Here is a 25,085-nt window from a genome sequence, read left to right as displayed (position 1 = left end):
AGACTGTAAGCTACTGTGGGTAGGGAACATGTCTTCCAACTCTATTTTATTGTACTCTCCCAAGCACTTAGTACACACCTCGCTACTCTCCTACTACAGTCCAGCCTGTACACTTCACTTCTCTAATACTAACCTCCTCATTGTACCTCAATCTCATCTATCTTGCCACCGACCCCTTGCCCATGTCTTTCCTCCAGCCTAGAATGCCCTTCCTCCTCAAATCCAACAGACAATCATTCTCTCCCTCCTTCAAAGCCTTACTGAAAGCACATCTTCTTCAAGAGGTCTTCCCTGATAAGTCCCCCTTTCTTCTTATCCCACTCCCTTCTTCGTCATCCTGACTTTCTCCCTTTATTCGTCCCCCATTCCAGCCCCACAATGCTTATATACATATCTGTAATTTATTTATTCATATTCATTTATTCATTCAATCAAATTTATTGAGCACTTACTGTGGGCAGAACACTGTAATAAATGCTTGGAAAGTACAACTCAGCAATAGAGACAAAACAGTCCCTGCCCACACCAGGCTTGTCTGTCTCCCTGTCTAGATTGTAAACCCACTGTGGGCAGGGAATTTTATTTTATATATTTTATTTTCATTTTTTACTCTCCCAAATGCTTCATATACTGCTCTGCATACAAGAAGCACTCAGTAAATATGATTGAATGAATGTGTGAATGAATGCTCTGCAAACAGTAAGCAGTCAGTAAATACAATTGATTGATGGGATTGTCCAGCCAAAAACCAGACTGTCTAGTATACAACTGTATGTGTCTGTTTATTATTTTGTACTCTCCCAAATGCTTAGTACAGTGCTCTGCACACAGTAAGCGCTCAGTTAATACGATTGAATGAATGAATGTTCTGCACACAGTATGCATTCAATAAATACAAGTGATTGCTGGAATTGTTGCACCAAAAAAAAAGAGATTGTCTCCTATAGAACTGAATAGATGGCCACCTATGGTGTCAATCAAGCTGAGTCAGGAGATGAGCAGGAGTTTGCAGTAGAGTGGGTTACACACCTCCTTTGGCTTAAGATCAAGCAGATTCATTCATTCAATTGTATTTATTGAGCGCTTACTGTGTGCAGAGCACTGTACTAAGTGCTTGGGAAGTACATGGCTTTTAGTAGGTCCCCCAAACATGACAGATGACTCGACAGCATAAGACAAGACAAGACCAGACATGACAACACAGACAACAATTGCAAACAGGATTGAAAACCAGGTAGCTTCCAACTGTGCCACTGAGAAATAACTTACCTTTGCTACTGACGAGTGATGGTATTGCCCTAGGTAGACTTGGCTACTGTGAACTTGTTCAGGGCAGGGAACGTGACTGCTAATTCTGTTGTTTTGTACTCTCCCACGTGCTTAGTATAGCCCTTTAGACTGTAAGCTCATTGTGGGCAAGGAATGTCTGTTACAGTGCTCTGCACACAGTAACCACTTAATAAATACGATTAAATGAATGAATATTGTTATATTGCACTCTCCCAAGCACTTAGTAGAGTGCGCTGCACACAGTAAATGCCCAGTGAATACGACTGACTGACTGCTCTGCCCATATCTTAGAACAGTACTTTGCACATAGTAAGCACTTAACAAATACCATCATCATTATTATTAGTAAGTGCTCAATGAATACCATTGTTTTTTATGGTATTATTATTATTATTAAGGTATTTGTTAAGTGCTTACTTTGTGCCAAGCACTGTTCTAAGTGCTGGGGTAGATACAAGGTAGTTAGTTTGTCCCACATTGGAGTCACAGGATTAAGACTTTAATAAGACTGTAAGACTGTAATTAAGACTGAGGTAACTGAGGCCACAGAGAAGTTAAGTGGCTTACCCAAGGTCACACAGCAGACAAGTGGTAGAGCTGGGATTAGAACTCAGATCCTCTGACTCCCAAGCCCATGCTCTTTCCACTAAGCCATACTGTTTCTCCATAATGAGTGCTTATTATGTGGCAGGCACTGTAGTAAGTCCTGGGGTAGATTCAAGCTAACAAGTTTGGACACAGTCCCTGTCCCGCATAGGGGTCACAGACTTATCCCCATTTTATAGATGAGGTAACTGAGAAGTTAAGTGACTTGCCCAAGGTCACACAGCAGACAAGTTGCAGAGCCAGGATTAAGTTGATGCAGTATCAAACTTTCACCCTGGGCAAAATGTGGTGGTGTTTGAATGTGCCGAAGGGTGAAGCAAAAGGGATTTTTTGCCTTGGGAAAGATGCAGTGAAGGGCTGTTCAATACAAGTAATTGAGTAGATAAATTAAAGTAAAAAAGAATAAAAAATTCGTGTGGAATGATTTTTTAACCATTTTACTTAAAGGGATTTCCAGGGCAGGTCACCCATGAATTTAATTTGTATAGTTGAGCAGTGCCCATAAGTAGACCCCACTCCCAGTTTTTTGAGCACAGCCCTGCCTTTAAGGAACGTAGACCCTAATAAGGGAGACAGCTCCAGCACGAGTCCACAACACACATAAGGCTAACCAAAGAAAAAAGATCAACATACTCATACTACAGACCTTTATATTAATATCTGTCTCCTCCTCTAGACTGTAAGCTCACTGTTGGCAGGGAACATGTCTACCAACTCTGTTATATTGTACCCTACTGAGTGCTTAGTACAGTGTTCTGCAAACAGTAAGCAGTCTTAAATATGATTTATTTATCGATCAATCGACTGAAAGGCCTCATAAGCTCACGGCATAGAAACCTGTATTTCACAGAGTTAGAAAATAATGGTAAGAGTCTGGCGGGGGGAAATCCCAGAATGAATGGAGTGACTAGAATTGGGCAGGATTAATTGGGTAATATATCAATCAGTGCTATTTATTGAGAGCTTAGGAAAGTTGGTAGATAGGTTCCCTGCCCTCAAGGAGCTGGAGGAAGTGAGGTAGTAATGACATTGTGAAGGAAGGGCAGATAAGCGGTTCAGTAATGGGGAAGCTGATCCTAGAAGCCATGGGACAGAGGTGTGCTGGGTGCGATCCTACGAACAATATTTTACCCTGTTACCCATGAACCCCAGAGGACCAACTGTGGGATCCCAGCTTATTCTATCAACCCTAAAGCTACAACAGGATGGCAAAGACCCGTAGCTCCTGCCCTTTCACTGTAGCACCCTAGAGTGCTAAGTGTTTGAGCAACCCCCAGAATGTCAGACATCCCCCTCCCTATGCAGTTAGTACTTTTTCCCTCTAAAGCTCTACTTGTTGGCAGAGTGTCCCTTAAATTCCTTCATTTCTATACTGAAACAGGCAATATTTTGTGGCAGGAACAGACTCAGATATTCATTTATTTATTCATTCAATTGTATTTATTGAGCACTTACTGTGTGCAGAGCACTGTACTAAGCGCTTGGGAAGTACAAGTTGGCAACATATAGGGACGGTCCCTACCCAACAACGGGCTCACAGTCTAGAAGGGGGAGACAGACAAAAAAACAAAACATGTGGACAGGTGGCAAGTAATCAGAATAAATAGAAGTAAAGCTAGATACACATCATTAACAAAATAAATAGAATAGTAAATATGTACAAGTAAAATAGAGTAATTAATCTGTACAAACATGTATGCAGGTGTTGTGGGGAGGGGAAGGAGGTAGGGTGGGGGGGATGGGGAGGAGGAGAGGAAAAAGGGGGCTCAGTCTGGGTAAGACCTCCTGGAGGAGGTGAGTTCTCAGTAGAATGTGATATGATCTTAGTTTCAGGTGGAAGAAATCAGGTTAAAGGGATAGATGCCCCTTTTCTGGGACTCTACTCCTAAGTCAGTGGGTGCAAAAGAGAAGTTCTGGAAAGGCTTTTGAAGGACTTCTTCATGAACACCTCTCTAGAAATGATTTTCCAGAATTTCCAAATAAATAGTTAATTCATTTGAAAGCAAAGAAGAGTTTCCTAAGGTGATTAAAGAGGTTTTTCTTTGACAGCTCTGTAAATGCTTGTATTTTTCTGGAGATATGTGAAACTGTGTTGTGGAGGTTAATCGTGGTATATATGTATATGATTAAGATATGGTATATATATATATATGATTAAGATAGCATGGAATATATTAAAAGATAGCATTGTGTGAGTTAATGTAAATATCATATTTGACCCATAAAACAGTACCAGCTACACATGATAACAAATGCCCTTTAGATGGTATTTTTAGTCTACCAAAGTCAGTTAATTCTCGGATGTCTTTAATTGAAATTTTAAAACGTGTCACATTATTGGTGGGTATCTGTGGTTCTCACTCATTTCCTTTCCAATTTATTTTCATTTCTCCTTCTCAAGGTTTTAATCCCCATTTAACATATGAGGTAACTGAGCCACAGAGAAGTTAAATGACTTGCCCAAGGTCATACAGTAGACAAGTGGCAGAGCCAGATTAGATCCCAGGTCCTTCTGACTCCCAGGCCCACGCTCTATCCACTGGGCCATATGACATCTCTATTCAGTCATATCTCTTACAACTCTCAGCCTGAACCCAGGCCCAGTCTTGAGCCCTTCCTCTTACAGTGGGCACCTCTTTCCTGGCAAGAGCCACCACTTAGTCCACTGTCTTATTCCATTCCGGGATCAGAATCCCTAGCTGGGAGTTGAAGGTTCTGCCTGAGGTGGAAGAATGAATCCATGGAGAAAGTGTTGACAGATAGCCATGGGGAGTGTGGAGTACCCCATCCCTGATTGGACAGAGACATCTAAAGAAATTCCTGCTGGCTCTCCTCAGGGCATCAAGTCAGGTAAAGATCGGCAATCACAGAAGAGAAGCTGGTCACCTGACCATTGTTATAAATACACACCGTTGTGCTTTTTATAACATCGTAGCTCTAAAGGAGTACATATTCTTTTGGCTATTCCTCTTGGAAGACAGGAGTTCTGTTATTGGACCATAAAAAAAGACCATTGCTTGTACCAGCATGATTTAAGGGTGGGGACAACTTATGTGTCCAAGGTCACAGATCCAAGTGCATAGACGCAGAAGGGAGAGGGAGCCAAGGAAAAGAGTGCTTAATTGGGGATCTTTATAATGCTTTGAAGGTGAGGAGACGGGTGGTCTTGTGTATATGGAGGAGGAGGGAGTTCCAGGGTAGGGGGAAGACAAGGGAAAGGGGTCTCCAGTGAGGTAGTGAGATTGGGGTACAGTGAGTACTAGTGGAATAGTGAGTGAATACTAGTGGAACTCGTGAGTACTAGAGGAATGAAGTGTGCATTCTGGACTGTAGTAGGACACGAGTGAAGTGAGGTAGGAAGGAGTGAGATGACTGAATGCTTGTTTCTCATTAATTCTCTTTCATTGTCCCATTGCCCTTTTCAGAATTCCCAACCCATCTCCTGATCTACACATTAACAGCATGACTTTCCTCCTTTCCCATAAAACTTTAATACCCAGAGTAAGTTTTAACAGAGGTTTGTAATTCTTGTTTTCAGTGTACCATGTAGTGTTTCTTTATAGTGTCAAAACTCCATCTTTAGACCACACAATTCCTTGGCCCATGACATAATAAGAATAATTGTGGTATTTAAGTGCTTACTATGTGCCAGGCACTGTTCTAAATGCTGGCCTCTAAAAGATAGTTCCATGTGGCAGTCCGAGTTCATTCATTCATTCATTCAGTTGTATTTTTTTAGTGCTTACTATGTGCAGAGCACTGTACTGTAAAGTTCCAGTATGGGCAAAGTTGATCATTCCTGCCCCCAACCTTAACATTTCCCCTGACTCTTAGATTTTGGCAGGGTTAATGAAGACCCCCTTGTTGCAACTTATTATTTGCCTGTATCAGTTTATTATATTTTAAAGTTTTCGTTGCAAGTTAAGGTGGCAAACCCTATACCTGAATTTCTATAACACAGATTTTCAAAGTCCATTTTAAAGGCAAATTACTGTGGTACCAATAAAAGGATTAAAAAAAATTATCAGAGCATTGTATAGAATGAAATGGCCACTCAAATAGGGAACTTATTTTTCATAGTGGCTTTCAGTCTATGGTTTATTAGAGATTCCCTCACATTCCCGTACAACAATTTCTTATTCGTATTTATTGTTTAGAGCACCCAGATAGGTGTAGTGTGTTCAGAAATCTTTGATGAATGTATGTTCAAATGTGTTAGTTTTTTGGATAACCAACCCTCAGCTCTGCTGTGTAAAGAGTATAGGTGCTTTTGTTTCCTGGTTTTTCCTTTTTCCTCTAGTTTTTGCCAGAAAATGGAAAATACCCTCTTTCCCTCTCCCTTTCCCTCTACCCTTATTAACCCTCTCTGATTGTCATACTCATTGATGGCTCACTAATTGGGTGAGGGCACAGTTGCTGTTTATTGCTGCTGAGGTCTCGAGGATATTCTGTCCTGTAACCACAGACTGCACCCATTCTTCCGACTCATGCTACTGAATATCAACCACTTGGGCAAGAGCCTGTGGATTGCTCAGCACAAACCATCCTTACTTCTGCAAAAACTCTTTTTCATGGTATTTGTTTAGCACTTATTATGTGTCAAACACTGTTCTAAGCTCTGTAGATACAAGCTAATTAAGTTGGACACAGTCCCCATCCTGTATGGGGCTCACAATCTAAATAGGAGACAGAACAGGAGAACTGAGGCACAGGGAAGTTAGGTGACTTGCCCAAGGTCACACAGCAAGCAATCGGCAGAGCCGGGATTAAAACCCAGGTCCTCTGACTCCCTGGCCCATGCTCTTCCCTCTAGGCCATGCTGCTTCTTCAGTGCACGTTTGGTTTGTGAGAGAACGTATCTTTCACCTCTTTACCGTGGATGTCTGAACGGTGCTCATCCACATGGCAAGGGTCCAGAACAAGTTCACAGCTGTATTTAGTTGGACAAGATGGGCAAGAGATTCTCTTTCAGAAGCATGAAGACTCATGGTTGCAATTTTACCATTAACCGTAGCAGCATCTGTGAAAATAGGACAACTGACACTCCTAGAGCGGAAGATTAATTTGTGTCTAGTGAGAGTCAGTGTTTCTTCTTTCAGAAAATGAAGTTCTTTATGGAATCCAATGGGTGTTTACTGAGATTTCATGTCAGCACTTGTGCTTCAATCAGAGCCGGGCATGTCTTAAAGCAGAACAGTAGTCCTACTTCTAAGAATATTCAATGATTAATATCTCTCCTGGGATGGCTGACCCAGGGGCAATTATTGTCATTTAATTATGTCCATTTTTCTGTTGTGGACATCTGTCTGCTAATTCCTTCCTGGCTGATGATCAAAGATATATTTTCCTTAAGAGGCTGTGGCTTTTATCAAGTACCTCATGATTTTAGAAGTATTAGACTTTTGCTAGTTTATGTTGAAAACTAGTTCATATAAAGTCATTTATTCTTTTTCATCTTCAGCAACAGGTATTGCTTTAATGCAAACTGGTTTTCCACAGGACCCCTCCTTTCTGAAACCTCAAGAGCCATTATCCTGATAGAATCTGAGTACATAGGTGACCAGACTGGCAGAGACATAATTCTCATTTTAAAAGATGCTACAGAGTTAATTACTATATAAATGACTATATAATTACAAAACCAGCCTTCAGCAGTAGGAAATATGCTTGTGTTCAGCCATCATTACTTAGAGAAACTGGAATAATCCCAGCAGTCATAAGAAAGAGTTTCATTTAAAATATTCTGCTTCTGCTCAGTTGACCTTCATTTAAATGGAGCTGGTTTAAAGGCTGGAAGTTCAGCTTCAGGGATATCTAATTTGAATATCTGTGAGCCATTCACTAAGTTAATGTGGCAATAGCAGTGAGCATATGAAATTGGATTCATTTATTAAGAAAGTTTATAGCTAGATGATTTCCAAAGAGTGACAGTCATTGCTTAAACATGTTTAAAGGTATTCTCTATCAAATTTGCCATATGTCTAGTTTCCACGGAAACAAAAGTTCAAAGCTATAGACATTATTTTATGAAGAAAGATATGTGATTTCAATTAATTAAAATTTATATTTTCCTAATTTTCCATTCAGATTTGAATTTCTCATTTGTGCTCCCCATGTTTTTCCCATTTACCCTGTTGGTGGTGGAATACATGGTTAGTTTCTAATGGAAATGTCCTAATTATGTTGAGGTATTATTCTGCATAGTTCTCAACAGTCGATAGTATTTAAGAGGAAAAAAGAATCAGCTCTTAGCAACCCTCCCTGACAGAAAGACTCTCATCTTCATCAGCTTTCCCCAACTAATTTCCCCTATTTGCCCTCCCTCTTGTGTGATCTGTACCGCTAAAGCACTCAATCATAGTAATAATTGTGGCATTTGCTAAGCACTTACTATGTGCCAGGCACTGTACAAGCAAATCGGTTTGGACACAGTCCCTGTCGTACGTGGGGCTCACAGTCTCAATCCCCATTTTACAGGTGAGGTAACTGAGTCCCAGACAAGTGAAGTGTGGCTTGCCTAAGGTCATATAGCCACGTAGTCAGTCACATAAGGACTTGTACTGTCCAAGAGCTTAGTCCAGTGCTCTGCACACAGGAAGCGCTCAATAAATACAATGGAATGAATGTTTTGTTTTGTTGTCTTTCTCCTCCTTCTAGACTGTGAACCCGCTGTTGGGTAGGGATGGTCTCTACATGTTGCCAACTTGTATTTCCCAAGCACTTAGTACAGTGCTCTGCACACAGTAAGCTCTCAATAAATACGATTGAATAAATGAATGAATATAGCAAACAAATGACACTTGATATTCACCCCACCCCAGGTCCCACAGCATTTGTATACAGGCCCTTATAGTCTACAATTTCCTCTAGCTGTAATTTATTTTAATGTCTGCATCTCCCTCTAGACTATAAGCTCCTTGTGGGCAGGGAGCATGTCCACCATCTCTATTGCATTTTACTCCCCCAAGCACTAAGTACAAAGATCTGCACACAGTAAACTCTCAATAAATTCCAATGATTGATCGATATCCTCATTCTGTCCTCATCTGACTTGAGTTTACATGTCTCTGTCATGGAGAAAAGAAAACAATTTATTCTGGGACTTGGAATAAATGGTGACCAAAATGGTTAGTTAGTTCTTTCATTCAATCATATTTATTGAGCACTTTCTGAATGCAAGGCATTGTATTAAGCGCTTGGGAGAGTACAATAGAACAATAAACATACCCATTCCTTACCCACAACAAGCATACAGACTAGAAGGGAGACAGACATTAATATAAATAAATGAATTACAGATAAATTATTGATATGTGCATAAATCCTGTAGGGCTGAGAGTGGGGATGAATAAAGGGAGCAAGTCTGGGTTCGTTAAGATTAGTCAGAGCCACTCATGCTTACAGCAGATATCCAGGGCATCAGTTCCAGAATGATAGACTAGAAGAAATGATTTAGGAATATGTTTTAAATACCTAATCTATAAAATGTAAAAATGACTTATAGGTCACATTTAGAAGTGCATCATACCAGTTTCGCTACTAAGGATTTTGGTGAAATCCAGTAGTGTTTTTGGAGTTGGGATTATTCTAGGTGAATTATATTACAATTGACCAACCGTTCCAAATGGGAACTATCACTACCCAGTGGAACCTTAATCTTTGCTCTTTGTTGAAGGGTTAAAGCACCGTGAGCCAACCATGACCGGTAAAACCCAGACCAGCAACGTCACCAACAAGAATGACCCCAAGTCCATCAACTCCCGTGTTTTCATTGGCAACTTGAACACAGCCATTGTCAAGAAAGGCGACATAGAAGCCATTTTTGCGAAATACGGGAAAATCGTTGGCTGCTCGGTGCACAAAGGTTATGCATTTGTCCAGTACATGAGTGAGAGGCATGCAAGAGCTGCAGTGGCAGGAGAAAACGCCAGGATCATTGCAGGCCAGCCACTGGGTAAGTTCCTCAATTTCCTTCTCTTCACATGTTTGTGTGCATTATCCCAGCGATATGGTTCACAGTTTGCTCTCAAAAAACTTGTAAATAACGAACCGTACTACATGAATTACCGAAGGCGTGCCCTAACCATCAAGTAAATCACGTGCTTCTATAAGCTGCACAGCTCTATCTTGAAGGTGTATGAGGGTTTATTGGATTTGGCTCGTATCACATAATGGGGGCGAGGGGGTCTCTTGCAAGATGTGGATTTTGAGGGTCTTGAAAAGAAGTAGGAATAAGATGACAGAAGACTTTGGGAGGTAATGGGGAGAAATAAAAGGCTAAGATAGATAGATTGGATTAGTGTGGGAAGAGAAAGCAGGCGAGAAGCAGCATGGCTTAGTGGAAAGAGCATGGGCTTGGGAGTCAGAGGTCACGGGTTCTAATCCTGGCTCCACTGCTTGTCAGCTGTGTGACCTTGGGCAAGTCACTTAGCTTCTCTGTGCCTCAGTTACCTTATCTGTAAAATGGGGATGAAGACTGTGAGCCCTACGTGGGACAACCTGAGTACCTTGTATCTACCCCAGTGTTTAGAACAGTGCTTGGCACATAGTAAGCACTTAACAAATACCAATATTATTATTATTATTAAGAGTTTACCAGTTTCAGGTGATAGTTCGAGGGACCAAGTGAAGGATGACTCATCAAGAGCTCAATCAGACCCAAAGTGACCAAGGTCTAGTTCAAGGAATCAGCTATTCATTCATTTATTCATTCAATGGTATTTATTGCGTGCTTACTGTGTGCAGAGCACTATACTAAGTGCTTGGGAAGTACAAATCAGCAACATATAGAGACAGTCCCTACCCAACAACAGGCTCATAGTCTGGTGGAGGGGGGCAAGAAGAAATAGAGAGGTAATGGGGGCAGGAAGAGAGAGAGAGGGGTAGGGAGGGCAGGAAGAAAGGGGGCGCAGGAAGAAACAGAGAGGGGATGGGAGCAGGAAGAAAGAGAGGGGGGATGAGGGGCAGGAAGAAAGAGAGGGGGATGGGGGCAGGAAGAAAGGAGAGGGCAAGAAGAAACAGAGAGGGGATGGGGGCAGGAAGAAAGAGAGGGGGTTGCGTAGGGTTTGACATGTCACTAGGAGAAGCAGCTAAGAATTGGTGGCTTGTGAAGGTAGAAGGAGGGGAAAGGAGAATGGTCACTTCTGAGAGGTAAGTGAATGGAAGGCTGAGATGTAGTCCCCCTTAAGGGATTTTGGACAGGAATGCAGGTTGTGTAAAGAATTTGGTTTTTATCATGCACAGCTTGAAGTGGCAGTAAGTTATCCAGCAAGGCAAATAGCAAAAAGCCAAGATAGATGAGAAAAGACAGAACAAGAGCAATCACAAGGAGAATGAGAAAGACAGGGAGATCTGGGGGTCACTGACACATAAATGGAATTTGAAGTCATGCAAACAGATTATATCTCTTAAGGAAAAAGTGTGTAGGGGAAAAGAGCTGAGAACCAATGACATAGCCCCCAGGAATTCCCACAGCCAGCAAAGAGATGAGCGAAGGAATATCTAACCAGGCAGAAATCAAAGTCAGAGAGGTAAGGAGAAATCTGGAGAGCATAATATAATGCTAGCATGAACTGTTTAGAGAACTGACTTCAAAGGCAGTCAAGGAATCAAGCAGAATAAGGATTAGAATTTTATCCTCGGTCACTCACTGTTGCACTATGTAGGCCCCCTAAGGGAGCCTGTAGGTTTCTACAACTAGATTGCCATAAAATATCCTTTATCTTTACTTTTTTTGGTCATCTTTCTTTCCATCTCTGACTATTATCTATGAAAGTTATATTTCCTTCTACACGGCATTTGTGAGACTTATTTGTCCTCATCCCCATCCACACTTCTCCCAACTTCCCATTTGCAAAAAAGTTTTTTCCCCACATAAAAATGGTTTCTCAATCTATCTCTTCTCCTTGAAATGAAATTATTTCCCCATTGGCCCTTATTTATTCACTGTGCAGAAGAGGGTTCATAAAAACTTCATTATCTTGTAGATTTGGGTTAAAAATAAAAGAACAGAGATCTTATCATCTAGCAATTTATTCTAAGTGGGCAGAACTGAGTCTCTTGACCACTTAAGGAGGCATACTCCCTACTGTTTGATTATTCAGGACTTTTGGAAACTAAGTACACACTTTTGAGAGGTTTTAATTTTTATCTCTTAAAAGGAAGTGGCCTCACTTGTAGATTCACAAGATCTGGACGGTGCAAAGCACCTTTTCTCTTGAAACTTTCAAAGTCATAGAGTTCAGGACCCTAAAATCAAGTGGGTAGTCAGAAGAGGAAGTTCTCTGCCCTGGATCATGCAATTCTAAAGCCTACCTTCCTGAGCTCTAGCCCTCTATTCCTAGGTACTTCCCTCATTTTGATTTGGCTCTTCAACATACCCTTGCATCAATTTCTGAGTTGAGGATACTCCATGTCAAGCCTAAATTCAGCCCTTTGTTATGCTGGTCCAGGTTGGGCTGAACCCCTTAATTTATAATATTACTTCTTGGGTCTGTCCTGAAGGACCACCCTCTCATCGCATTTTAAAGTGCATCTTCCAGCTTAGATCCGCAGGGAAGGCATTCCCCAATTTGCGGATTGAATCAGATTCCTGACCCGGCTTTCAGAAGAATAACACAATCTAGTCAAGTAAAAGCCCTGCACCCTTGATTTGTTGTCAGCGGTTCAAGTGAAGGATTGAGCCAAGTGCTGGTCAAGCACCTTTGAATTTTGTGACTCTCAGGTCCACCTTTCACATCAGATGTCTCCACAGCCTCCTCTCAAGCCTGGATATACTCTTGAGTTGAATAAGCAGTAGCAGGGCTCTTCACATGGAGAGGCCACAGGATTCACCCACGCCTGACCTCCCTCATCCTGTACCACTCTTGAGTTAAGTAGCAAGAATAGCTTTTTTCCCCAGTCAGGTTTGGCTCCTTCTCCATTTCAGTGCGTGCTCCACAGCTGGAGTCTGAATCAAAGCCTTAGTGGGTTCCTCTCTCAGGTCAGTCAGCCAATCGTATTTATCGAGTGCTTGCTTGTGCAGAGTGCTTACTGTGTGCAAACCTAAGTGCTTGGGAGAGTACAATATAACAATATACCAGGCACATTCCCTGCCCACGATGAGTTAATAATAATTATTAAAAATAATAATAAGAATTATGGTACTTGTTAAGCACTCGCTATATAGCAGGCACTGTTGTAAGCACCAGGTAGATATAAGTTAAGCAGGTTGGACACAGTCCCTGTCCCACAGGGGGCTCAAACTCTTAATCCTCATTTTAGAGATGAGGTCATTGAGGCCCAGAGAAGTTAAGTGACATGCCCAAGATCACACAGCAGACATGTGGAGGAGCTGGGATTAGAACCCAGGTCTTTCTGGCTCCCAGGGCCCTGCTCTATCCACTAAGCCATGCTGCTTCCTGAGTTACAGAAACACAGTTCCCAGAGGGGTTGGCGAAGGGCCTGGAGAGGGTGGGAGAGTTTGCTGTGAGGAAAGAGAGATTGTTAGCAGAGGCAAGAGCCAAGGGACCCCAAGCGTGAAGGACAGAGGGAAGGAATTGGGGATTGAGTGATAAAGACTTTAGAATTAAGGGGTCTAAGCATCACAAAGAATGAGGGACCCGTAGAGAAAACCCAGGAGTTTAAGGGGATTGGATGAGTGGGGAATTGCCAGCAGATGGAGAAAATATAGGGTTAAGGTTGTAGGTTGAGGAATTGAAGAAAAAGGAAACAGCACAATGAATCCTCCAGGCTCGAGGTGGGGGTGTGACAGTCAGCAGCTTGGCGGGATTTCTCTTTCCCCTAATGCCGGCTTGGGGGATTTCTCTTTCCCCTAATGCTAAGGCAACAGTGACCTCAAGGCTCAAAGTGGAAGTGGGGAGACGGATTTGCTGCTTTCCATGACAGTTTTTGTAGTGGAAGTTGCTTTTCGGAGACATTTTCCTTTGATTTTCCCAGGGGTAGCAGTTCCATGAAAAAAAGGAAATTCCACAAAGAAACAGTGTTGTGATGTCACAAAAGGAATCTACAATCAAAAATATACACTCACACACAGTTGCTTTTTCTAGTTGCCCCTGAGTTTCCCTTGCAGAGAGACTTGCAAAGTTGCCATTTAGTCACTTGTGTACTCATGGAGACCAGAGCACTAAGGCCAGAATGTCAATCCCCGGGGAATTACCATGGTGCCGGTGTGTTTCTATGATTTAAGGACCGTTGAGACTCCTCCTAGATAAACCGTAAGAACAAAGGCCCCAGTACCTTGCCACCATTATGAAGTCTACTTCCCTAACATTAGGACACAAGAGTCTTCTGTGTTCCCAGATTTGGGGAAGTTTCTGGGTTGGTTAATTGAACAGTTTCAATCTGGTGGATTCAGTCATTCCTGAGGGAGACGTTGATTCATGTAATTCGGGAGGTGGCCAGCTTGGCAGAGCATGGAGGCTGTGTGATTAAAAATAGCATGATTGGTATTTAATCACACCATGGAGGCAAAAAGTCTTCTGGGAAGTAGAAGGCACTTGGTTAAAATGGAGAAAACACTGCAAAGTAAAGCAGAGTGGTGAGGACTGGCAGCCTGGAGCAGAATCAATGCTGGCTGTGCCCTATTGACCCATAGAGATTGTGCTGTATAGCTAGGAAGGAGGGCCATGTGGAGATGTGCATATTTTTTAAAAAATTTCAAATATAATTTAGATCATATTAAACTATCACTAATCAAATGGAAAACTTGGCAGTTTTCATAGAGGAAACATTGCAGTATTATCTACAGTTGCATAGTTCAAGATTTTGAACAGCCTTGAAAGACTCCCACTATTGGGAAGAAAGGAGGCAGAATGGGAGTCTGGGAGAAAGACTGAGAAGGAGCAGTCCTCCTTTCTTCTTCTCCTGCTCACTTTCTTCATTCCTCAATATCCCTTAAGGAGAAGCAGCATGGCTCAGTGGAAAGAGCACAGGCTTTGGAGTCAGAGGTCATGAGTTCAAATCCCTGCTCCTCCATTTGTCAGCTGTGTGACTTTGGGCAAGTCACTTCACTTCTCTGTGCCTCAGTTACCTCATCTGTAAAATAGAGATTAAGACTGTGAGCCCCCCGTGGGACAACCTGATCACCTTGTAACCTCCCCAGCACTTAGAACAGTGCTTTGCATATAGTAAGCGCTTAATAAATGCCATCATTATTATTATTATTATTATTATTATGGGCTCTACATGATGCGGTTTACACAGGTCTGCAGCCCTGCTGAGCACAGGGTATTCCCAGGATCAGGGGAATTGCAGGACTGAGACCACCATGTGCCTGCCCTTGTCATTCGTTGGGAGAGGACATCCCATGAAGAGACTAGAACTTGATAGCTTTGTTCTTTCTACATTTTATTGTCTCTATTATCTTATCTGTACTTCATTACTTTCTCTGTTAGGAAGCTCCTCTCCCTAGTAACACCATAGAAAAGGCTGCTTCTCCTTATCCTCTGTCCACTTTTCTTCCTTCTCTTCAGACACACTGTATGTCCCTGTACTCCAAGGGAGATAATAATAATAATAATGATGGCATTTGTTAAGCGCTTACGATGTGCCAAGCACTGTTCTAAGCTCAAAGGTAGATACAGGGTAATCGGGCTGTCCCACATGGGGCTCTCGCTTTTAATCCTGATTTTACAGATGAGGTCACTGAGGCACAGAGAAGTTAAGTGACTTGCCCAAGGTCACACAGCAGACAAGTGGCAGAGACGGGATTAGAACCCACGTCTTCTGACTCCCAAGCCTGTGCTCTTTCCACTAAGCCTGGACAGCTATGACCCCAGGTCAAGAACTGCCCCTGCTCCCTGATTCCCTTCCAGCAGCCAATCTATCAATCAGTGGTATTCATTGAGCGTTTACTGGGAGCAGAGCACTGTACTAAGCTCTGGGGAGAATACAGTATAACAGAGTTGGTAGATATTTTCCCCAAAACTTTTTCCTCTAGCTAATTGCATATACCATTTTTTGCCTGCCTCCCCTGTTAACTTTTCAGCTCTCCAAGGGCAGAAGCCATGCCTTTATTTCCTCCCTTTAACTCAGCAGGGCATTTAGTACAGTGCCTCACACAGAGAAGGTGCTCAATTACTCCTGATGATAATAAAGGGTGAGATACAGATAGCCAGCCCAAACTCTGACTGCTGCCTGTATAATTTGAATGTGTCTGTTATTACTGTACTTGAGGGTGGCATTAATTTTTAGTTCATGTTAACTTTCCCCCTCAAAAGTAAATGCTTTAGTAGTCCTAGATAAAGCCTAACTGAAGGGTCACACTCTCATTTCTCTCTATGTGAATCTCCTGTGGAGTCCACTCTCTCTGAAACTATGGAGGAGAGACTCAAGAATCTGGCTGTATTTTTAAAAAATCTTTTCCTTCAATTTCAGAGACTTGCAAAATGTCTGAGAAATTTCTAAATGCTATTTAAAAGTCTGCTATGACATAGTCTAATAATGAGAATGCAGGAATTGGAGCTGAACATGTCATTCAACTCTGGACTCTGACAAAAAGCTTTCTCTCTCCCTTTATCTCTCTCTCTCTCTCTCTCTCTCTCTCTCTCTCTCTCTGTGTGGGCTCAGTGACTAATTTTCCTTGATTTTTCACGTTTTCAGTTTGATTAAATGATACCCACCCCACGCATAGAGAACTGTGGAATGCAACTGAATGTGTGTAAAATGCTGGTAAGAGCACAACAAATGTCCTGTTTGGTTTTAATCAGGAAAGGCAGTCCAGGGATCCACCTTCAGTCTTATTTCCAAGATGGAAAAAAAACCTGAACCTGAATCCCTGTGTCCTCCATCACCTTTCCCAACTGCCAATAGGGGGAGGACAATGAATACTAAATGCCACAGTTAACACATAACATCTGTACCCAGGGAATCTGATTGGTTGGTGGTTATTCATGGTGATGTGGCCATGCATGCCTCATGCATGCAAGAGCCCTGCTCATTTTCCCATGCCCTTCCTAGGAATGAGGTCTAAACAGGGAGAGGGCATGGGAGAGCTGGCTTTTCTTCCTGGGTTCCATAAATGGGGCTGGGATCAGGACGGGAGAGAGAAGAGGTGTGGTGATGGTTTCTGGGTGCGGCTGCCTTGACAGGAGCTCAGAGATTCATTACCGAAAGCCTGAGACCTCCTTGCTTTAAATTTGAATCCCAAATTTTTCTATCTAACCTTAGAAAACACTTTGATATTTGATTGTGTTTTTTAAGAAATCTAAATTAAAACGTTATCAAGCAAGCTAATTTTGTCCCTCCACAACCCTTCTTTTAGAGATGCCACCAAATCTGGGAATTGGAAGCAATGCAGAAAAAAACTAGCTTTTTTGCCCATGTGAAGACACAAGAATAAAGTGTCCTTCATCCAAAATTGTGTTTTGTGAAGTCTGAGATTTGGTTTGGGCAGACTATTATTTTTATGCACATTCCAATCACAGTAGATTGATTAGTGGGGTGCTATAAATACATATATAATTGCAATGTCTCTCATCAACCTCAGATTATGTCACTGTGAACTGAATTGTGGAAAACTGAAGGTAAATGGCAATTATTTGACAATTGTGAATTTAAATTAGAATGAAAAATGGACAGTACATGGACACCCTTCCTTGGCTGCATCTGAATTTCCAAGGTGCCTTTAACAACATAAGGACCCGTTGTTGGGTAGGGACCATTTCTATATGTTGCCGATTTGTACTTCCCAAGCACTTAGTACAGTGCTCTGCACACAGTAAGCGCTCAATAAATACGATTGCCTAGCCACATGATTTGTGCATTTGTGACTCGGTGTTCCTCAGTCAGGGAGCGTGTAACTCGCTCACCCCCTGGCTTTTGCGTGAGGGCTTGCTACCCAAAGGGGGCATCTTCCTTGCAGACTTGTGACCTTTCATCATTCATTCATTCATTCAATCATATTTATTGAGTGCTCACTCTGTGCAGAGCACTGTATTAAGCATTTGGGGGAGTACACAATATAACAATAAATGGACACATTCCCTGCCCACAATGATCTTACGGTCTAGAGGGGGAGAGACAGACACCAATATAAAAAATAAATTACAGATATGTACATAAGTGCTGTGGGACCAGGAGGGGGAAGGACTGATGGAGCAATTCAAGGCTTGAAGAGGGAGAAGAGGAAAGGGGAGGCTGGAAGATAAATGCTTTCAATAAGGCTTTGAAGGGAGGGAGAGTAATTGTCTGTCGGATTTGAGGAGGGAGGGCATTTCAGGCCAGAGGGAGGATGTGGGTGGGCTAGGGGTTGGGGGCCAGATAGATGAGCTCAAAGTACGGTGAGAAGGTTAGCATTAGAAGAGTGAAGTGTGTGGTCTAGGTTGTAATAGGCGAGTAGCGAGCTGAGGTAGGAGAGGGCAAGATGATCAAGTGCTTTAAAGCCAATGATGTGCAGTTTTTGTTTGAGGTGTAGATGGGCAGCCACTGGAATTGCTTGAGTAGTGGAGAAACATGTCCTGAATGTTTTTGTAGAAAAGTGATCAGGGCAGCAGAGTGAAGTATGGACTGGAGTGGGGAGAGACAGGAGGCCGATAGAGTAATCAAGGTAGGAGAGGATGAGTGACTGTATTAACATGGTAGCAGTTTGGATGGAGAAGAAAGGGTGTTTTTTAGCAATGCTGTGACCTGCCAGCAGAGACCGTATGTTCCTTGACCCTTGCCTGTGGCAGGCACAGAATCCTTGCTCCCAGCCATGGGGCACTTGAAGCTGAGAGGTAGCAGGGTTTACCTGTGAGCTGGCACATAGCCGGGAAGCTTGAGCCACTGAACTCGCCTTTCTGGGGAGGTAATGAGCCATCACATGGAGAAGGCCTTTAGGACTCCTTGAGGGGTGGCAGCACGAACCTCCCTGGTCTCAGACCTGTTCCAAGACCCCAGGATGCACTTGGGAAAAGGGTGAAACACTGTTTGCCCTTCTAATCCAGGTACTGTGCTAGGGAAAGCTTCCTATCAATTACAGAGACCCTGGGAAGCAAAAGAGCCGTACCAGCCAACCTCATTAGTTATAGCCTGATGCTTGTTAGAAGAAAGTAGATCAAGGGTCAGCAAAGCACAGCCCTAGAAATGTCTTTCTTCCCTTTGCGGGCATAGCAGCTCAGAGCCCCCACTCACTGGATGGCTGCTGGTCGAATGCCAATCCCAAGCCTGATCACCAAGGAGATTCTCCCAGCATGCACAGCCAGGCCACACACTTTCTGAGGGTTGGATTTAACCAGTAATCCCCTCTGCCATCTCGGTGTTCCAGTCCAGGGGAGAGATGAAAATGGGGGAGAGGGAATAGGAGGGCATACATAGAAAATGAAAACTGTCAAGTGAGAAGGACCACCCAGCCTGTGGTAGGAGAAGGGAGGGTGAAGGGTGAATTAAAAAAAAAAAAAAGAAAGAAACTGGTGTGTCTGTGCCTAATCACCCTTTGCTGACTCTATGACAGTGTGTCCCTATGTTCTGCATTAGATCACGAACTTGGGTCACAATAGGTTTCATTTAGCTACCTACAAAAGGGGCAGAGGGAAGGTGGAGGCAGTGTGAGCCCATTGTTGCGTAGGGACCGTCTCTATCTGTTGCCGATTTGTACTTCCCAAGCGCTTAGTAAAGTGCTCTGCACCCAGTAAGCGCTAAATAAATGCGATTGAATGAATGATGACATGGAAGCAGTAGCCTGGACATAAAGGAGGAAAAACAGGTGATATCCATCTTCCTTGTCTTCTTCCCCCTCCCGCTCCTCCCGTTTTGCTTCCTTCTCAAAAAGCAGTGTGCCCTAGTGGAAAGTGCACAAGCCTGGGAGTCAGAGGTCTTGAGTTCTAATCCCAGCTCTGCCACGTACCGGCCATGTGGCCTTGGGCAAGTCATGTAGCTTCTCTGTGCCTCAGTTCCCTCATTTGCAAAATAGGGGTTCAATGCCTGTTCTTCATCCTACTTAGATTGTGAGCCCCATGTGGGACCTGATTATTTTATATCTACCCCAGTGCTTTGAACAGTGCTTGGTACATAGTAAGCACTTAGTAAATAACACAACTATTATTCTCCTCTTCCTTGCCACATATGCTTCTGCTCTGGTTGCCCTGGTGTTTGTGTGTGCTTGTTTCCTGGAAGATTCTGAAGCACTTAGAACACTATAGAGCAGTGACACCGAAAACTTCCAGAAAACAGCCTGCAGCACCTGAGGCCTCTGTTTGTGTTTCTGTATTTTCTCCTGTCTGCGCATATCTTCCTGTTTCCCTTGAGTGCTGATAAGCCTGAAGAGACCTGTGCCAGCCATGCCACTCTTCAAATATTCTCTCCATTTACAATTTGCTCCAAGAATTTTCTCTCCATTCACCGTTATCTCCCAAGTCAAAAGAGAAGTATTTAGACAAAAGAGCAGAACCAGGTTTGTGCTTCAAATGGCTCTGGGATCAAAAGACTCCCACAGGCCTAGCTTCCCCCACTGCCTGACAGCCTCACAACCCAAACTGCTTGCTGCCCAAACTGCAGGAGGCCTAGCCCTCGGCTAATACCATAGCCGAGGCCGGGTGATGGCAGTGAACAGCATGGAATCTGAGGCTCTTGGGAGGTGTCTCTGACTCCTCCAAAGGGCAGGTGGTTGGGGAAGGATTTGGGGAGAGAGTCAGATGACTTGGCCTTCTGCTCTTCTCCTCTCAGCCTGCTTGCTCTCAAGCTTATGGCCCAGAGGCAGGCGTAATATGCTTTTCCTGCAACCTACCTGGGACCAAACCCCACCATGCACACAATCTGAAAGCTTGCCATGTCCCTTTGGCTGCTGGACAGTGCAGCAGTGGGCTAGTGGGATGCGTCTGGCTCTCTCAAATGGCCCTTTTGCTGCAGTGGGATTGTTTTGAGGTGTCTGCCCTCACCCCCCTCAATTTCTGGAGCCACCACTTTCCAGTCCATCTGGTGTTGCACTCATCCGGAGACCCTGGGCCGAGCCTCATGGGTAGCCTTGGCAAACCCTATGTCGTAAGATTAAGGGCAAACAGAATGTGGACACGTTGGCATCCATGTGGCTTTGGATCAGACTGTAAGCTTACCGTGGGAAGGGAATGTGTCTGTTTATCTTTACATTGTACTCTCCTGAGTACACTGCTTAGTACAGTGTTTTACTTACACACAGTAAGTGCTCAATAAATACGATTAAATGAATGAATCAATGAATGAATAGGCTGAGGGCAAGCAGGCACAGGGATTCTGGCTACCACAGTGGAAGTCGAAGGCTGGCTGTGACTCTGGGTGGTGATAGCAGCCCCTTGAGTGTTTTTATGCCTGCGGAGATGGGCAGGGTTTATGTGCCAGGTGAGTTGTTTTCAGTTGTTCTGTGCTTAAGGAGAGGATAAAAACCACTAAGTGTCCTCTTCAATCTGCTCTCCTTAGTGTGAAGCATAACCCCCATTTCTATCACTTTTCCAAGAGGCTCCTTAAGATCTGGCCTGAAATTGTAGGTCCACCCAGTGTTAAAAAGTATCTGTCCTTGTGATCCCTTGGTATAAGCTTAGTTTGTGAGCCCCATGTGGGACAGGGACTGTGTCAAAATCTGATTATCTTGTATCTACCCCAGCGCTTAGTACAGTGCTTGACACGTAGTGAGCACTTAATGCTATTATTAGTAGTAGTAGTATTAGTAATATAATAAACGAGCCTGTAAAATGCTAGAGAATGAGCCTCTGGAGCTCCTGAGATCCTTAACCATTTTGCTGTTTAATGGATTGTGACACTAGTATTTCCTTCATATCACAAGACCATCAATCATTATGGCAAAAAAAATCAAAGTAAATGATATTTTTTGAATCACATTTAAGTGACATTTATATTCAATTTTTTTTAATAGTCACTTGGTTGAGTCCTACAATACAAAACATCTCTGCTTTTAGAAAATATACGGCATAAATATTTTCGCTTTGTCAGTTAAATTTATTCATTTTAAAATCACCATAAAACCAAGTCATTGCTCAAAGATAAATATTTCTTAGCACAGTGGCATGCAAATCTATGTTTTCTTAAACATGATGTGATGGTGGGAATGCTCAGAGTTCAACTTACTGTTGGCTTAGTTTCTCTGAGTGAACAAACTTACCACTTTTGCCTGAGTTTGACTTATCTGTTGTCAGCTTATTTGCAGTTGTTGGCTGTCTTTATTCAATACCTCTCTGGATCTCATTGCTGAGTTTGGCTAATTAAACATGAAATTAAAGAGGCTGCCAGTCCTCCTTGATTTTTTATTTGTCCCTGATGAGGTAATGGTGACTTTGTAGAGCCCTTGGGATCATAAAAAATGCATCATTCCCAGACAGAGCACAGCAATCTTGTTGAGAATAAGAACTACAGTTTCTGAGGTTGATGTCCTCTTACCTAATAAATTAGTTCCACTGTTGCTTCAATCCTGTTTTGTTTTGGTAAGTATTATTCACCCAGACCAGCCTTCAGGTACAAATTAGATTCAGTCTCTGAGCACCTCATGAGCACAGTGTGACAGATCGCCTCAGGAAAGATGGTGGTTACAGATAATTATTTTGGACAACATACTCTATTGCACAACCTCTTGAGAAGTGCAGAAGCCCGGCAGGGGCTCTCTAAATCATGATAACCCAGTTGAAAATCACCAGAGAGTAGTGGGGGTAATAAAGCATACCTTTAGAGAGCCTTCCTCAGGTAGCTTTGTTGTCACTTGAATTGATGGGACCAAGGAGCGAGGTTTCCAGCTCCACCTTTGCTACTGCTCAAAACATATAATTTATCCATTGCCTTTTTTAGCATCTTATGAAAGTGAAATAAGTTTTTGTGCTCGCTGACCAGCAGCTGTTTTAGCAAGAAAACTCATCCCCTCCGGTGTGAAGCAGATTCTTTTCTATTGGCCTAGTGCCCTTGAAATCATTAGTCACTCTCAAGTCTTGCTAACAGTTGACTTGTGAATACTGACCAAACAGGAAACCAGGCTATTGGGAAGATTAGAGGACTGTGGAATTGCAGACCACAGTCCTCTACACTATTTGCTCGTTTGGGGAAGGGAACATGTCTGTTAATAGTTATAGTGTACTCTTCCAAGCACTTAGTATGGCACTCTGTACACAGTAAGTGCTCAATAAATGTGATTGACTGACAGAGGAACATGGTGAAGTTATTTGGTCACCCTTGATCCTTCTCCTAACCATTTCCCTATCAAAACAATAGGTTTAAAGGGCATTTATAAGAGAAGACTGAATGATTCTTTAATAACGATCTAAAAGTATGTGAAGGGTTTTCACCCAGAGAACGATGATCAACTGTTCTCTGTCTCTACTAAAGCACAGGGGGATGAAAATCAGACACAGAGTTTCTTGGCAGAGCTGCTAAATAGTGCAACAGGTAAAGATGAGGATCTTCTCTGGAAGTCTGAAAGAATAAAACAATTTTTTACTGGTCTGGGATTCATTACGCATGACCTTGGCCTATTGTTTTTACAAGTGCACATTTCAGTAAAGGTGTGGCAAATCAATCAACCAATGGTATTTATTGAATCATGTCAGCTGAGCACTGTTCTAAGTGCTTGGAAGAGTACAACAGAGTTGGTGGACTTGTTACCTGCCCACAGCAAGCTTACCGCCTAGAGAGGGAGACAGATATTAATATAAATGAATCATTTATAAGATATAATTTGTAGATATGTACATAAATACTGTGGGGTTGAGAGTGGGATGAATACCAAAAGCCCAAAATCTAAACAAATCAGTCAGTCAAATAAAGGTATTACTTGAGAGCTTATTCATTCATTCATTCAATCATATTTATTGAGCGCTTACTGTGTGCAGAGCACTGTACTAAGTTCTTGGGAAGTACAAATTGGCAACATATACAGTTCCTACCCAACAACGGGCTCTGCTTACTGTGTGCAGAGCACTGTACTAAGCACTTGGGAGAGTACAGTACAACACAGTTGGGAAACCCATTCCCTGCCCACTACAAGTTTACATCTAGAGAGGGAGACAGACATTATAACAAATAAATCATTTATAATATATAATTTATAGATATGTACGTAATTGCTTTGGGGTTGAGAGTGGAGTGAATACCAAAAACCCCAAATCGAAACAAAAGCCTTCAACCTTGCATTGCTGGATGTTCGGTTGTTTGAGACAGCAGCAGCATTCAGGAGCTCCCAGGGTGTCCGCACTAGCAACCCTGTGTACAAATACACTGCCCACTCCAGAAGGAGAGGATTAGAAAAGGTGCTTTAAAAATCACCTCAGAGGACCTGGGTTCTAATCCTGGCTCTGCCACCTGCCTGATGTATGACCTTGGACTAGTCCCTCAACTTCTCTGTGACTCAGTTCCCTCATCTGCAAAATGGGAATTCAATATCTGTTCTCCCTCGTGCTTAGACTGTGAACCCCATGAGGTAACTGATCATTTTGTATCTACCCCAGGGCTTAGAACAGTGCTTGGCGCATAGGTGCTTAACAATGCCATTATTATTAGGCACATAGTAAGTGCTTAACAAATACCAAAATTATTATTATTATTTATCATTATTCACTCTTGTTCTGAACCAGCTGAGGGTCACTGTGCATGCAAGAGGCTGCATTTCCATAGTTTGTAAGACTTTCTCTTTACTGTCAGCGGGTGAACACCTGAAAAGGAGTAATGCCTTCAGGCCAAGCTAATAACCCACCTCTGAGCTAAACAAGCATATCATAGCAGCACCAGAATCTGACAGATTTGTTGTCACAGTGAGACCTTCATGCACGTAAAGGTAGTGATGCTGAAACTTGAAGAAAAGTCACAGTTCTACATGGAATTAGGCAGTAATGGCACCCATCCCTCCTTCCAACAATAAATGTCCTAAAAAGCTCAGAATACAACATGATTTTTTTTTTTGCTAACTGATTGAAAGAATATTTGGATGTCCCCCAGGTTTAAAAATTGTCACCTGTATTGATGATCTCATCACCTGACAAGAAGCCCTAAAGGATCTTCCTGAAGGAGTACTGGCCTGACCACTGCCTAATATACTCTTAATTTTTCCACTTATAAGTATTGTATCACAAAGTGGTAACCAGATTGATTGTCAAACTCTGGAGAATGAAGAAACAGACAGATTTTGCAACCAGTCAGTCAGTGGTATTTATTTAGTGCTTACCATTGTGAAGAACACTTGTTCTTTATGCTATTTGTTAAGCTCTTCCTATGTGCCAGGGATTGACCTGAATGCTGGGATAAAT

General features: G+C 42.6%; 1 protein-coding gene across 10 annotated transcripts in view; it reads left to right on the top strand.

The window, feature by feature from the left end:
- RALYL (RALY RNA binding protein like) overlaps positions 1–25,085 on the top strand; it is a 670,673-nt gene that overhangs the window by 310,551 nt on the left and 335,037 nt on the right. For all 10 annotated transcript variants that reach the window (XM_038745780.1, XM_038745790.1, XM_038745787.1 and 7 more), the window contains one exon: positions 9,572–9,850. In XM_038745780.1, the coding sequence (XP_038601708.1) occupies positions 9,572–9,850 (279 nt within the window). The remainder of the gene's footprint in view (positions 1–9,571; positions 9,851–25,085) is intronic.

The sequence above is a fragment of the Tachyglossus aculeatus genome, chromosome 4, assembly GCF_015852505.1.
Source record: "Tachyglossus aculeatus isolate mTacAcu1 chromosome 4, mTacAcu1.pri, whole genome shotgun sequence".
Taxonomy (NCBI): domain Eukaryota; kingdom Metazoa; phylum Chordata; class Mammalia; order Monotremata; family Tachyglossidae; genus Tachyglossus; species Tachyglossus aculeatus.
Note: the sequence above shows the minus strand (reverse complement) of the source record. Positions and strands in the feature narration are given on the sequence as shown.